The 14656-nt window shown below is 39.8% G+C and overlaps 1 protein-coding gene across 2 annotated transcripts in view; it reads right to left on the bottom strand.

Annotated features, from left to right (window-relative positions):
- Positions 1-1327: 1327 nt before the first annotated feature.
- Positions 1328-14656, bottom strand: part of slc12a4 (solute carrier family 12 member 4) — a 151737-nt gene continuing 138408 nt past the window's right edge. For both annotated transcript variants that reach the window (XM_060838140.1, XM_060838141.1), the window contains exons 23-24: positions 13938-14071; positions 1328-2414 (exon numbers count right to left, since the gene is read on the bottom strand). In XM_060838140.1, the coding sequence (XP_060694123.1) occupies positions 2323-2414; positions 13938-14071 (226 nt within the window). In that variant the 3' untranslated portion in view covers positions 1328-2322. The remainder of the gene's footprint in view (positions 2415-13937; positions 14072-14656) is intronic.

The following is a 14656-nucleotide window of genomic DNA, read 5'->3' as shown; positions in this document are numbered from 1 at the left end:
ATTTAAAAGGATGACAGGTGATTTAATTGAAACAGGATGCTTAAGGAGCTTGAAGGGGTAAATCTCCTCAATCCCCTCATGGGAATCTCAGAATTAAGGGATGCAATTTAAGACTGAGATGAAGAATTTTTTTCTTTTTAGAAGAAGAAGCATCTTTGAATCCTCTGGCCACAGAGAGCTGTGAAGGTAGAGTTCTTGTGTATATTTAAGGTTGAGATAAATATTTGATCAGTAGGGGAATCAAGGGTTATATGGAAAACAGCAGGGAAATGGACGTGAGGAGCCTCCGATCAGCCATTGCTTGGCAGAGTAAGCTTGAGGGGCTGAATGGCCTACTCCTGTTCCTCTTTCTTATGGTCTAAGAAAGCAAGATAAAATAATGGGGCACTTAAGTTTGACTATATTTCAGATATGTTCAAAATTCTGCACTCAGCCCTATATTAAGCTGTAATGCTTCGCTTTTCTAATACAATTTGCATTAAAAGGACATCAATGATTAAACCCTATTCTGAGAATTCTGCAGAATATCTGTTCTTACAAAACGCATGGTGATTTGATTCTTGCCAAGTCTAACTATTCTTCCATTTTAATCTCTTTGATAAGAAGTAGCTGGAAATAAAGATTACAGGGTCACACTGATCTTCATCTGGTATAGGCTTGTGAACATGCATACATACATCCAGCAGCTAGGGTGGTGGGATGAAGGGAGGGAATTCTGGTCTCTATTCATTACAGAATAATTAGATTCCCATCTGCTTGGAATGAAGACATTCTCTCTCTCTCTCTCTCTACGGGCTCAGTTGTAAGTTTATATTTTTATTTTGGAGGGAAGGGGTTAGTGATGGTGGGTGGTTGCTATAGAGAAGAAACCATATAAGAAATAAAACTCGAGGCTTTACCGACAACTGCCGGTGAAAAAAATGTCGGATCAAAAAGATAGAAGATAATGATCAGTTTTCAATGATTAAAAATGAAAAAAAAAATTTCACATCCAAGTTTATACATAATCTAAGCTCCATTGACACAGGGCTATCTTGTCTGAAGCATGTTTTAAACACCATTGCTAGGTTATATTAGCAGGTTTGCTGTGCCACTGCATATGTAAATTGCTGTGCTGCATTGATAAAATGAAGACAGACAATTAGGGTTAGGGTTAGGGTTAATACATTACACTAATGTGTTCATTTTCTGAATTTAGCTGCACTCAACCACCTTATTTAAGGTCATAAACTTATCATACTACTTGCAGATTTGAACATCGTTTGATACCAGAACTCAAACACATGATCAATGCTTACCAAGCAACTTCCCTGATATCGAAACAATGTTTGGTTTGAGAAACCTTGTACAGTGCTTTATTGAGAAAAATAACATTTTGTTTATGATAAACAAAAGCACATTATAGCAAATGAAAAGCTCCAAATAGAAGAATAATTTAACAGCTGACAATAGTTTTGCAAAAAATTTCAACTGAACAAATAGCAGCTCTTTTTCTTGTGCAATTACTACCTTACCATAGTTGGGACCAGTTTCGGACACTGCATACGAGGCTACAGTACATTTATTTAGAAAGTGGTCCACCAACTAATGGTCCTAATTATTTTCAGTAATGCTACAAGAAAAAACATATAGTGCTTTTTATTCTGGACAACATGAAAAAAATAAATACAAAAATAAATAGGGCTTTTTTGCCGAGTACACAATCACAAGCCTTGGAAGATACGGCGAGACAGTTTGGATCTCACAATTTCATAATTAGTGTCTACTGTGAAAAACACTGTTAAAAGCTATCCATTAACAAACAGTTAAACTTGCCAAAATATCTTAAAATTCATATTCTGTAATACACGGAATGTAGTGCTGGAGCTATCACTCCAACTTGTGATTCTGCGAGCTGTGTCCTTATGTACAATTGTATAAGGTTGCATTACCATCGAGCTGTTTTAGCAGCTAATTTCACTAAATGCATTGTCAACTGACGAAGAAAGCAGTGCAAAGCTCAATACTGACTTACCAAACAAGGATTCCAAGCTCAAAGTCCAAGCTTATTCCTGGCACAAACCTTCTTCTAGTAACACATTTGTAACAACAGCCGGATTAAATTTTTGGGTGCACTACAGATGTGTGCTGAACTTTCAAAGATAATTGCATTTAATTGGAACAGCACTTATTGTATCAGCTGACAGTCTGAACTTGAAAAATGAGCCATGGGAATCTTTGTCTGAGAAATTGACCAACAAAAGGATTGTTTAATAGAGCACAGTGTACTGAATGTCTTCTGTGGTCAGGTTTCCACCACATGTCTTCAGAAAGTAGTTCCATTCAAGAATAAATAGTGATAACTTCACAACCACCACCTCGTACCAACAGTACTCTCTCCAGACCTTCTGTAAGTACCTCCAGAAATTCCATATCTTCAAACAATGTGTCAAGGATATCTGATAACAGTCCATTTGAAAACATTGTTCACATATTTTAGGTTTGTGCTATAACATAGTTGTAGTTGTCTATGAGTGCAAAAATGCCCAATTAAGAGGTTAGAAAGAAATATTAGCAATGATCGAACCTGAAAGGGTGATTAACTTTAATAATTATGAAAATAACTAGCCTAACTTGTGCTCAGCATGTTACAGCAGGGAAGCCAAACCATTTTCAATTGCTTTAATGACTGTCCCAGCATCGTATGTTGCTGGCTCGTTGGTCTAGGGGTGTGATTCTTGTTTCAGGCGAATGGCGCGAATGCGAGAGACCGTGGTTTCAAATTCCGGGTTAGTCATGGTGTTCTGCTTAGGACGGCAGTAGGGCTCAGTGGTTAGCACTGCTACCTCACAGAGTCAGGGACCTGGGTTCAATTCCACCCTGTGGAGTTTGTACATTCTCCACCCCCTCCATGTGCATGAGTTTCCTCCAGGTGCTCTGGTTTCCTCCCACAGTCCAAAGATGTGCAGATTAGGTGGATTGGCCATGTTAAATTGCTTGTAGTATCGAAGGATATGCAGGCGAGGTCGGTTAGCCATTGGAAATGTGGAGTTACAAGATAGGGAAGGGGTGTTTGTCTGGGTGGGATGCTCTTCAGAGGTCAGTTGGGACTTGACGGGCTGAATGGCCTGCATCTACACTTTAGGGATTCTATGAGGAGAAATTCAAACAAATGAGAGATTGCTGATGATAGCACAGAGTTAAGTGCTACTTGCAACTTCTCGGATAATGAGGAAACTTGCTCAAAGATGGACGAGACCCAGATATATTAGTGTTTGGATAATAAGCCAAAATAAAATTTTTGCCATACAAGTGCTAGGCATAACCATCTCTACAGTATAGTCTTGCAAATTACACTGAAATAAACAGTATTACTAACACAGAATCCCTCACCATCAACATGCTGGGGATGACCGGGTGGGTGTGGTGGGGTGGGAAGAAAAGGATCACAAACAACCAGAAGTTTAACTGTAAGAGCCACATAAACACTTTGGGTACAGTGGAGTAAGTCAGAGCTGTGTATTCGGTATGACTTGCTTATCTGGGACTCCTGCACAGCTTGAGACAGGCACATGATGGCATACTCTCTATTTGCTTTGGTGAGTATATCACCCAAATGCCCAATCTCTACCATTCAGGCCAAAGAGGCAGCAGGTGCACAAGAGCACTGCTGCTTCTACTTCCCTGTTCAAGTCACCCACAATCCTGACTTGAAAATATATTATCTTTACTTTGACATCTTGAAGCTTGAATCCTGAGATTGTGTGTACTTGCACTGTGCAGAGTACATTCAGTATATTTACCACAGAGACAGCAGTCTTTCAAGAAAACAGATCACCATCAAGGATGGTACTGGAAGTGCAATAAAGCTCACATTCCATGAACTAGTCAAAAAGGAGACCAGAGACCATGCACCAGAGCCTGACAAAGTGACTTGTAGGAATGAAGAACCTTCGTGGCTTGAAAGACAGTCTAGAAAAAGAAAGTTGGGAGAAATTTGAATAGATTTAAAAAAAAGAAGAAAGATTGTTTTGAACTTGAAAGTACTAGCAGGCCAGGCATAGAGATCAGAGAGCCGAGGAGTGATTGGCATGTAGGATTTGGTGCTGGGTAGGTCACAGGCAGGAAATATTTGTACGAATTTAATTTGCACAGCATGAAAGAAGGGAGATCAACAAAGAAAGAAACCGAATAATACTCGAGGGATGACAAACTCTACATGAGAAGTTCACGTGTAGATGAACTGAGGCAGATGAGAAGCTGAGTGTTATTGCAGAAGAGGTAGGAGGCATCTCTGTGTGGTGAACAGTTTAGGGGCTTTATTTAGCTTATGTTTAAATTGGATAGGAAGACTGCAGGTGGATCCAGCCCAATATATGGACTGAATCAGCAGCAAAGGAATAAAGGTTATTTTGGAGCCCAAAAGATGATAACTTTGGTGTTTCAAGATTTAACTTAAGCAAACTGGCCTCCATCAAAGGTTGGATATTATGTAGGTGTCCAAATCACATGACCATGTTGACAGAGGTAGGAGAAAGATAAGGATTGGTTATCAATATGCACGTGGATGCTGAATGCACATTTCCAGATGATGTTAGTTGACTAAAGAGAGGCTTGGGATAATATGGAGGGATTATAGATCATGATCAAACTTTAATGATCATATAAAACATAAGTTTGCCTATGATCATTCCAGCTTTAGCAAGGAATGGGAACCAAATTGAACATTTTCAAGCACAAACCTACATGGAAAATAAAACATTCAAAAAGGAAATTGTCAGAAAACAGATAAAGAGGAGGGGAGTAGGACTAAAGAGTCAGAGATGTACAGCATGGAAACAGACCCTTCTGTCCATGCCAACCAGATATCCCAGCCCAATCTAGTCCCATCTGCCAGCACCTGGCTCATATCCCTCCAAGCCCTTCCTATTCATATACCCATCCAAATGCCTCTTAAATGTTCCAATTGTACTATGCTCCACCAAATCCTCTGGCAGCTCATTCCATACACGTACCACCCTCTGCATGAAAAAGTTGCCCCTTAGGTCTCTTTTATATATTTCCCCTCTCACCCTAAACCTATGCCCTCTAGTTCTGGACTCCCCGACCCTATGGAAATGACTTTGTCTATTTATCCTATCCATGCCCCTCAATTTTGTAAACCTCGATGAGGTCACCCCTCAGCCTCCGATGCTCCAGGGAAAACAGCCCCAGCCTGATCAGCCTCTCCCTGTAGCTCAGATCCTCCAACCCTGGCAACATCCTTGTAAATCTTTTCTGAACCCTTTCAAGTTTCACAACATCTTTCCGATAGGAAGGAGACCAGAATTGCACGCAGTATTCCAACAGTGGCCTAACCAATGTCCTGTACAGCCGCAACGTGACCTCCCAACTCCTGTACTCAATACTCTGACCAATAAAGGAAAGCATACCAAACGCCTTCTTCACTATCCTATCTACCTGCAACTCCACTTTCAAGGAGCTATGAACCTGCACTCCAAGGTCTCTTTGTTCAGTAGTACTCCCTAGGACCTTACCATTATGTGTGTAAGTCCTGCTAAGATTTGCTTTCCCAAAATGCAGCACCTCGCATTTATCTAAATTAAACTCCATCTGCCACTTCTCAGCCCATTGGCCCATCTGGTCCAGATCCTGTTGTAATCGGAGGTAACCCTCTTCACTGTCCATGACACCTCCAATTTTGGTGTCATCTGCAAACTTACTAACTGTACCTCTTATGCTCACATCCAAATCATTTATGTAAATGACAAAAAGTAGAGAGCCCAGCACCAATCTTTGTGGCACTCCACTGGTCACAGGCCTCCAGTCTGAAAAACAACCCTCCATCACCACCCTCTGTCTTCTACCTTTGAGCCAGTTCTGTATCCAAATGGCTAGTTCTCCCTGTATCACCTTGTTAATCAGTCTCCCATGGGAAACCTTGTCGAATGCCTTACTGAAGTCCATATAGATCATGTGTATTGCTCTGCCCTGATCAATCCTCTTTGTTACTTCTTCAAAAAACTCAATCAAGTTTATGAGACATGATTTCCCACGCACAAAGCCATGTTGACTATCCTGAATCAGTCCTTGCCTTTCCAAATACATGTACATCCTGTCCCTCAGGATTCCGTTCAACAACTTGCCCACCACCGACGTCAGGCTCACTGGTCTATAGTTCCCTGGCTTGTCCTTACCGCTCTTCTTCAACAGTGGCACCAAGTTTGCCAAACTTCAGTCTTCCGGCACCTCACCTGTGACATCGATGATACAAATATCTCAGCAAGAGGCCCAGCAATCACTTCTCTAGCTTCCCACAGAGTTCTCGGGTACACCTGATCAGGTCCTGGGGATTTTTCCACTTTTAACCGATTCAAGACGTCCAGCACTTCCTCCTCTGTAATCTGAACATTTTGCAAGATGTCACCATCTATTTCCCTACAGTCTATATCTTCCATATCCTTTTCCACACTAAATACCGATGCAAAATATTCATTTAGTATCTCCCCCATTTTCTGTGGCTCCACACAAAGGCCACCTTGCTGATCTTTGAGGGGCCCTATTCTCTCCCTAGTTACCCTTTTGGCCTTAATATATTTGTAAAAACCCTTTGGCAAATAGAATTAAGGAGAATCCAACGCTATCTCATGTCCCCGTTTTGCTCTCCTGATTTCCCTCTTAAGTATACTCCTACTTTCTTTATCAATAAGGATTCACTCGATCTATCCTGTCTATACCTGACATATGTTTCAGTCTTTTTCTTAATCAAACCCTCAATTTCTTTAGTTATCCAGCATTCCCTATACCTACCAGCCTTCCCTTTCACCCTGACAGGGATATACTTTCTCTGGATTCTTGTTATCTCATTTCTGAAGGCTTCCCATTTTCCAACCGTCCCTTTACCTGCAAACATCTGCCTCCAATCAGCTTTCGAATGGTCTTGCCTCATACCGTCAAAATTGGCCTTTCTCCAATTTAGGACTGCAACTTTTAGATCTGGTCTATCCTTTTCCATCACTATTTTAAATCTAATGGAATTATGTTCGCTGGCTCCAAAGTGCTCCCCCACTGACACCTCAGTCACCTGCCCTGCCTTATTTCCCAAGAGTAGGCCACGTTTTGCACCTTCTCTAGTAGGTACATCCACATACTGAATCAGAAAATTGTCTTGTATGCACTTAACAAATTCCTTTTCATGTAAACCTTTAACACTATGGCAGTCCCAGTCTACGTTTGGAAAGTTAAAATCCCCTACCATAACTACCCCATTATTCTTACAGATAGCTGAGATCTCCTTACATGTTTGTTTCTCAATTTCCCTCTGACTATTAGGGTGTCTATAATACAATCCCAATAAGGCAATCATCCCTTTCTTATTTCTCACTTCCACCCAAATAACTTCCCTGGATGTATTTCCAGGAATATCCTCCCTCAGCACAGCTGTAATGCTATCCCTTATCAAAAATGCCACTCCCCCTCCTCTCTTGCCTCCCTTTCTATCCTTCCTGTAGCATTTGTATCCTGCAACATTAAGCTGCCAGTCCTGCCCATCCCTGAGCCATGTTTCTGTAATTGCTATGATATCCCAGTCCCATGTTCCTAACCATGCCCTGAGTTTATCTGCCTTCCCTGTTAGGCCCCTTGCATAGCAATAAGACCCAGTCCAGGCAAGGTGCCACATGCATGCATGCATGAACAGACATTACACAGAAATGATTAAGATTAGAAGGCTTGTCACAGATGTGAAGAGCACACATCTTATGCCAAATTGATTACTATATTAAAATGAATGAATATTGTTACGCTTGCATGGTAATGTTGTATTATCTAACTTAGCAACTGTCAGGTCACAGATGGAAAGTTTCACTTGATCACAGCCCCAATATGCAAAGCATTCCACAGAGCAAGATACAAAAGATCCAACAAAAGACACCCATTATTTCAAAAAGTTTCTTTTTTGGGCTTCAGATGCCAAACTCTGGCTCATTATACTTCCTGACTGAGCAATAAAGCTTGCATTAACTGATTAAAAGAAAGGAGTAGACATTTAACAGAGACACTCTGCTAGAAATATTTGGAAATTCAGATTCAGAATAAACAACAACAACAAACATAGCATGCTTAAAATGGACAGAAATTATAAATACAATTTCAGAGATTTTATTTAAGACTTTGAAAGATGAAACTAACTAGCTTTCCTTTGACAACTGTTACTTAGAATAGAATCAAATTAAAAAGAAACAACATCTTACATTTGAAAAAATATTGAATGACTTGAAATTTGGAAACTTAATTAAATGTAAGCCCATTTCCACAAATTAGTTTATTTGGCCTTTTAAAATTAACTTATTCCATTGCCAGGATGATATCTGCAGACTGCAATGTGCATTTAGCATATAATTCACAGCGTAGACTATACATCAAATTGATTATAGATATAAAAGCAGCCAAAAAGCCATGTAAGAAGACAGCAGCTGGACGTTTACTTTTTAAAGAATTTCTTCATGGGATGTGGGCATTGCTGGCAAGACCAGCTCTTGTTCTCAGTCACTAATTTTCTGTCAATGGAGTGCCTTGCTAGGCCAAATCAGTGGGTAGTTAAGAGTCAACTACATGTTTGGGGCTGGAGTCAAAGCAGGCCAGATTGGGCTAGGACAGCAGACTTCCTTCCTTAAAATACACTGAACCAGAAGGTCTTTTACAATAGTCAACATTGGCTTTCAAGGTCACCAGTACGGAGACTAGCTTTATTTTCAATACTTAACAATGGAATTTGAATTCCACCAGATTTTGTGTCAGGATTTAAACCCAAGTCATCACAGCATTAGCTTGCGTCTCTGCATTACTAATCCAGTGACATTACCACCATACCATCAAATTCATATCTATATTAACATTTACAGGTACAGTTGGTGCTGCTATAATGTGCATTTCTTCAATGTGAATTGGTTATAACATGATTGATGAATTTAGACCATAATTTCTGGAACACGGACTTTCCTTACCTGTATTGGCTATAATGCAATTATGGTCCCGTTGGTTTAAATGATGCTGCTACCAGGCAAAATTTCTTTTTTTATAACATAGGACCGCATGGGAATGGAATGATCACATTATATCAGAACAGATTGTACTCTGGTGCAATTTTACATTAGACACAGTTACACTACAACCTATGTGAAGCCCAGCTATGAGGGAATATCCAACTGCTCTCAGGTCATTTGTCTTCAATGCACTCCAGACTTAGTATAAGTTGTAACTCAAACTAGAGTACAATTGTTCATTATTTGTGTTGTAGTGGGCCATCACCTAAAGTTGGTAAAATGGCTTTTTTTTAATCAAACACAAAATGGATTATTCGTAGAAAGAAACATTAGGGAAGTTAATCAGGTTACTGTAAACAGGCAGTTCTAAACATAAGAATTCTAACAAGGGTAATTTTTGAAAGGCCTAGTTTAGCCACAGTGCAAAGTTTGTTATTTCATGAAAAGTGGAAGGAAATATCTGATCCTACAGTATTCTGAATTTTTACTTTTAACTAAGTGTGGAGAAAGCCAAATGGCCCTTCAAGCTTGCTCTTCTACTCAACAAGGTCATGGCTGATCTTTTCATGACCTCAGCTCCAATTACCTCCCTCTTACCCTAACACTTAATTCCTTTACTGTTCAAAAAATTTTCAAAAAACATTTACTGAACAGTGTCAACTACTTCACTGGGCTAGGAATTCCAGATTCACAACCCTCTGGGTGAAGAGGTTCCTCCTTAATTTAGTCCTAAATTGCTCCCCCTAAGTTTGAGGCTATGCCCACTTGTCCTAGTTTCACCTGCCAGTGGAAGCATCCTCTCAACATCTAACTTGTCTATTCCCTTCATAAACTTTATATGTCTCTATTAGAACTCCCCTCATTCTCCTAAATTCCAATGAATATAATCCCAGTCTACTCAAACTCTCCTCATAAGCCAACCCCCTCAACTCCGGAATCAACCTAGTGAACCTCATTTTCACCCCCTCCAGTGCCAGTACATCCTTTCTTAAGAAAGGAGACCAAACTGCAAACAGTACTTCAGAGGTGTGGCCTCACCAGCACCCTGTACAGCTGCAACAGCCTCCCAACATAAACTCAATCCCTTTAACAGTGAAGGACAAAATTCCATTTGCCTTCCTAATTACTTGTTGTACCTGTAGACCAACCCTCTGTGATTCATGCACAAGGACACCCAGGTCCCTCTGCATAGCAGCATGCCGCAACCTTTTACCATTTAAATAATAGTTCTTTACTTCACATTTATTAACATTATATTCCATTTGCCAGACCTTTGCCCACTGAATTAAAGTATCTGTGTTCATCTGCAAAGCTTCACGGTTCTCTGCACACTTTGCTCTCCACTCCTCTTGCATCATCTGCAAACTCTGATAAATTACACATGGTCTCCAACTCCAAATCATCTATATAAATTGTGAATAGTTGCAGTCTCAACACTGATCCCTGAGGTACACCACTAGTACTGATTGCCAACCAGAATAGCACTCATTTATTCCCATTCTTTGCTTCCTGTTAGTCAATCAATCCTCTATCTATACCAATACTTTACATGTAACACCATGCATCTTTATCTTATGCAACAGCTTCTTGTGCGGCACCTTGTCGAACGCCTTTTGGAAATCTAGGTACACCACATCCACTGGGTCTCCATTGTCCACCTTGCTCATAATGTCTTCATAGAATTCTGAAAGATTAGTTAAGCATGACCTGCCCTTCACAAACCCATGCTGCATCTGCCCAACAGGAGAATTTCTATCTAGATACCCTGCTATTTCTTTCTTGCTAATAGATTCGAGCATCTTCCCCATGACAGAGATTAAGCCAACCTAGCCTATAATTCCCTATCTTTTGTCTACTGCCTTGTTTCAACAGAGATATCACATTTGCTGTTTTATAACTTGCTAGAATTGCCTCAGAATTCAGCAGGTTTTGGAAAACTACCACAAGTGCACTTGCTATTTCTCCTGCCATCTCTTTTAGTAACCTTGCATACATTCCATCAGAGCCAGGAGACTTGTCTATACTTAGCTCTATTTGCTTGCCCAATACTGCCTCTTCCATGATAATGACCATTTCCAGGTCTTCACTTACCTTTGTCTGTGTCACTTAGAGTCAGAGTCATAGAGATGTACAGCATGGAAATAAACCCTTTGGTCCAAATCGTCCATGCTGACCAAATATCCCAACCCAATCTAGTCCCACCTGCCAGCACCGGCTCATATCCCTCCAAACCCTTCCTATTCATATACCCAATCAAATGCCTCTTACATGTTGCAATTGTACCAGCCTCCACCACTTCTTCTGGTAGCTCATTCCATACATGTACTACCCTCTGTGTGGAAAAAGTTGCCCCATAGTCCCTTTTATATCTTTCCCCTCTCTCCCTAAAACCTATGCCCTCATGTTATTTGTGTCATCCACTGTGAAGACCGAAACAAAATACCTATTCAATGCCTCTGGCCATTTCATCATATCCCATAATTAAATGCCCCTTCTCATCCTCTAAAGGACCAATGTTTACTTTAGCCACTCTTTTTCTTTTTATTCATAATTGCAAAGTTTCGCTACCTTTATATTTTGAGCTAGTTTTTTTTTCCTCATCTTCTAGCTTTCTGTTCTTTATAGCTCTTTTTTATGGCTCTGTTGCTCTTTAAAACTTTCCCAATTTTCTAGTTTCCCACTGATCTTGGCCCCTTTTTACGCCTTGTCTTTCAATTTGATAGCCTCCCTTATTTCCTTAGACACCCATGGCAGATTACCTCTTTTCCTACAGTCCTTCCTTTACACTGGAATATACTTCTGCTGAGCACTTTGAAGAAATTGCTTTGGAAGCCCTCCATTGTTCAACTGTCCCACCATAAAGTCTTTGTTTCCAGCCTACTTTAGCCAACTTCTCCCTTATCCTATTGTAGTGTCCCTTGTTTAAGCACAGGACCCTGGTATTGGATTTTATTTTCACATTCTCCATGTATATTCTAAATTCTACCATACTGTGAGCACTCCTTCCAAGAGGATCCCTAACGAGGAGGTCATTAATTATTCCTCAGTACAGATCTGGGAACAGACAAAGGAGAAAGCAATCCATTACATACTATTCTAGAAAACTATCGCAGATACACTCAACAAACTCTTCCTCAAGGCTACCCTGATCGAGCTGGTGAAGAGGTGGTTATGTTCCCTGATTATGTCCCCTGGATATGTGTAGAATTTAAACAAGCTTGGTTCAATGGCTTGGTAAAATTGTAAAGTGGTTGAATTTTACTCAACAGTGGAATTTGAATAGATGCTTTTATGAAAAAAATATAATTAGTAATGGGAAGTGTTTAAGAATAAAGATTTTAATTAACCAGACTTGGTTAATCAACTTACAGCATATAAATAGCTGGTGTCGTAAACTGCAGTTGCAAGTCAGAAGGACTTGTGTTTGATCTCTCAGGCTGAAGTGAGAGAGGGGTTGTTCTCAAATGATCATCAGCGTCACAGTAACATTAGGTTTGAGTTGATTTTAAAGACTTTATAACAATTGTTAGAAATTAAATCTCCTTTCTTATCTGCCATACTGACATTAGTACATAATTTGGAACAGTTCTTAGTGAAAAGCAACTAAATAAGTTATTGGTAAATAATGCAGTGTGGAGAAAGTGAGGACTGCAGATGCTGGAGACTAGAGTTGAAAAATGTGATGCTGGAAAAACTGAAAAAAATGTGATTCTTCCTGAAGAAGGGCTAATGCCCGAAGCGTTGATTCTCCTGCTCCTCAGATGCTGCCTGGCCTGCTGTGTTTTCCCAACATCACATTTTTCAAATAATGCAGTGTAGCTAGCAAATATCCTGGAAAGAATAAAATGGTCAGAAGCCTTGTTAGATTCCAAAGACAGTTGATAGAGCTACCTTGTAGACACCATGAGTTTATGGGAGGACCTAGGGCTATCAACACCTAGGGCTAGTTGGCAATCATTGTTTATATGTTTACTGGATTGGATTTATAGATTAGGAAGATGTATGATATCAATGTTGCATGTAACGTAATACAAAAGGGATAAAAATATTGTATTTTGTTGGGAAACTCAGACCATCATTGACTTCATATCTGAGCTATAGTTAAACGTACAACTTGGCCCAACATGAAAGCCAATTTCAGAGTGATCTCTGACCTCCCCCACATATGTGGCAAAAATCTCCTTTACTATGGAACACAGAACTTAAGACTTTTTTTTTGATATTTTTTCCTACAACAATCTGCAACCAAAATTAAAGAAATCCATAGAATGTAATATAAATAAAATGATCAGAGGCTGAAAAGTTGTCAGAGTAACCAAGGAAAAAGTTCAAACGAGTAGCAGCAAAGCACCACTGAAGTTGGAGTTGGCTTGAATGCAGTATAGACACTTTCTTCAGTTTAAGAAATCCAAGATGAAAGTGAAAACAAGTGGACAGTGAATATTAGAAATTAGGAAATCAAACCTGGCATTTGAATCATCTACTTGGATAAGCAATTTTTGAAAACAACAACATTAATCACTGGCAAAACTCAGCAGATCTGGCAGCATCTTTGGGAAGAATCTTCTTGTTTGAAGGCTAGTTTGGCAGACTTCACTTGGACAGCATACTGTGTCCAGTCAATTTTCTATTCAAACATAGAACATCCAGTTAATTATCTTTTGATTTCTAAATAACACAGTTAAAACGGAGGGAAAGCAAGCAAAAATGAACTAGTCAATTTGGAAAAACAGATCACTGGAACCTTTTAGAAAATCTTCCGAGGGAAAAAAACCCTCAACTGTTCAGATGTTAAAAATACAGCTCTGATCAGTTTAGACATGAAGAACCTCAACTAGAATGATGATGATTTATTATTTGGAAAACCATTTTTGCAAGACTATTTGTGGAAAAAGATGTTACACAAAAGGATACAGTTTTCATCTCCATCTTGATTTTTTGGTGGTCCAGGCATGTTTAGTAAAACCAGTTTGGCATCGTGAGACTTATTTACAATGACTTCATTCAGTTTCACTGCTGTGTGCATTCTCCTTACGTTTGACTGGTCCCTGAAAAAGGTAACCAACATCTGAGTTCAACACATTAGAAAGAATGCTAATGACATCAACTTAGGATAAAGTTAAGAAATTATTTCAGCTAATAACAACCACAGTTCTGGAGACTGCAGTCAAACTGTATAAATGCAAGTTGGTTGGAACCATCAGAAATTATAGTGACTTTAGAATAACCACCAAAACCTTGGTCAAAGTGATAGGTTAAGGAAGACAGTGAGGGGAGAAAGACAGCAAGGTGTAGGGAGGTTATTCCAAAGTTTACAGCCCAGACAACTGATGACATGGATGTCAATGGTGGAGCAAATAAAGTTGAGGCACTTATGGGACCAGAAATTGAGAACTACCAGTACCTCACAATTGTTTGGCTGCAGAAAATTTTAAGAAAAGAACAATGCCAAAGAGTGACTGGAACACAAGTTGTTGCTTGATCAAGGGCCAACGTAGGTCAGTGAACAGAGTGACATTAAGGGGAAATAAAAAGACTTGGCAAGGACATGGGCAGCAGAACTTTGGATAATTTCAGGTTTGTGGAGGTGGAATATGGGACAGCAACCAGGAGTGCATTAGAATCGTCAAGTC

This window comes from Hemiscyllium ocellatum, chromosome 17 (assembly GCF_020745735.1).
Source record: "Hemiscyllium ocellatum isolate sHemOce1 chromosome 17, sHemOce1.pat.X.cur, whole genome shotgun sequence".
In the NCBI taxonomy this organism is placed as follows: Eukaryota; Metazoa; Chordata; class Chondrichthyes; order Orectolobiformes; family Hemiscylliidae; genus Hemiscyllium; species Hemiscyllium ocellatum.
The sequence above is the reverse complement of the archived record's forward strand: the minus strand, read 5'-3'. Positions and strand labels throughout refer to the sequence as shown.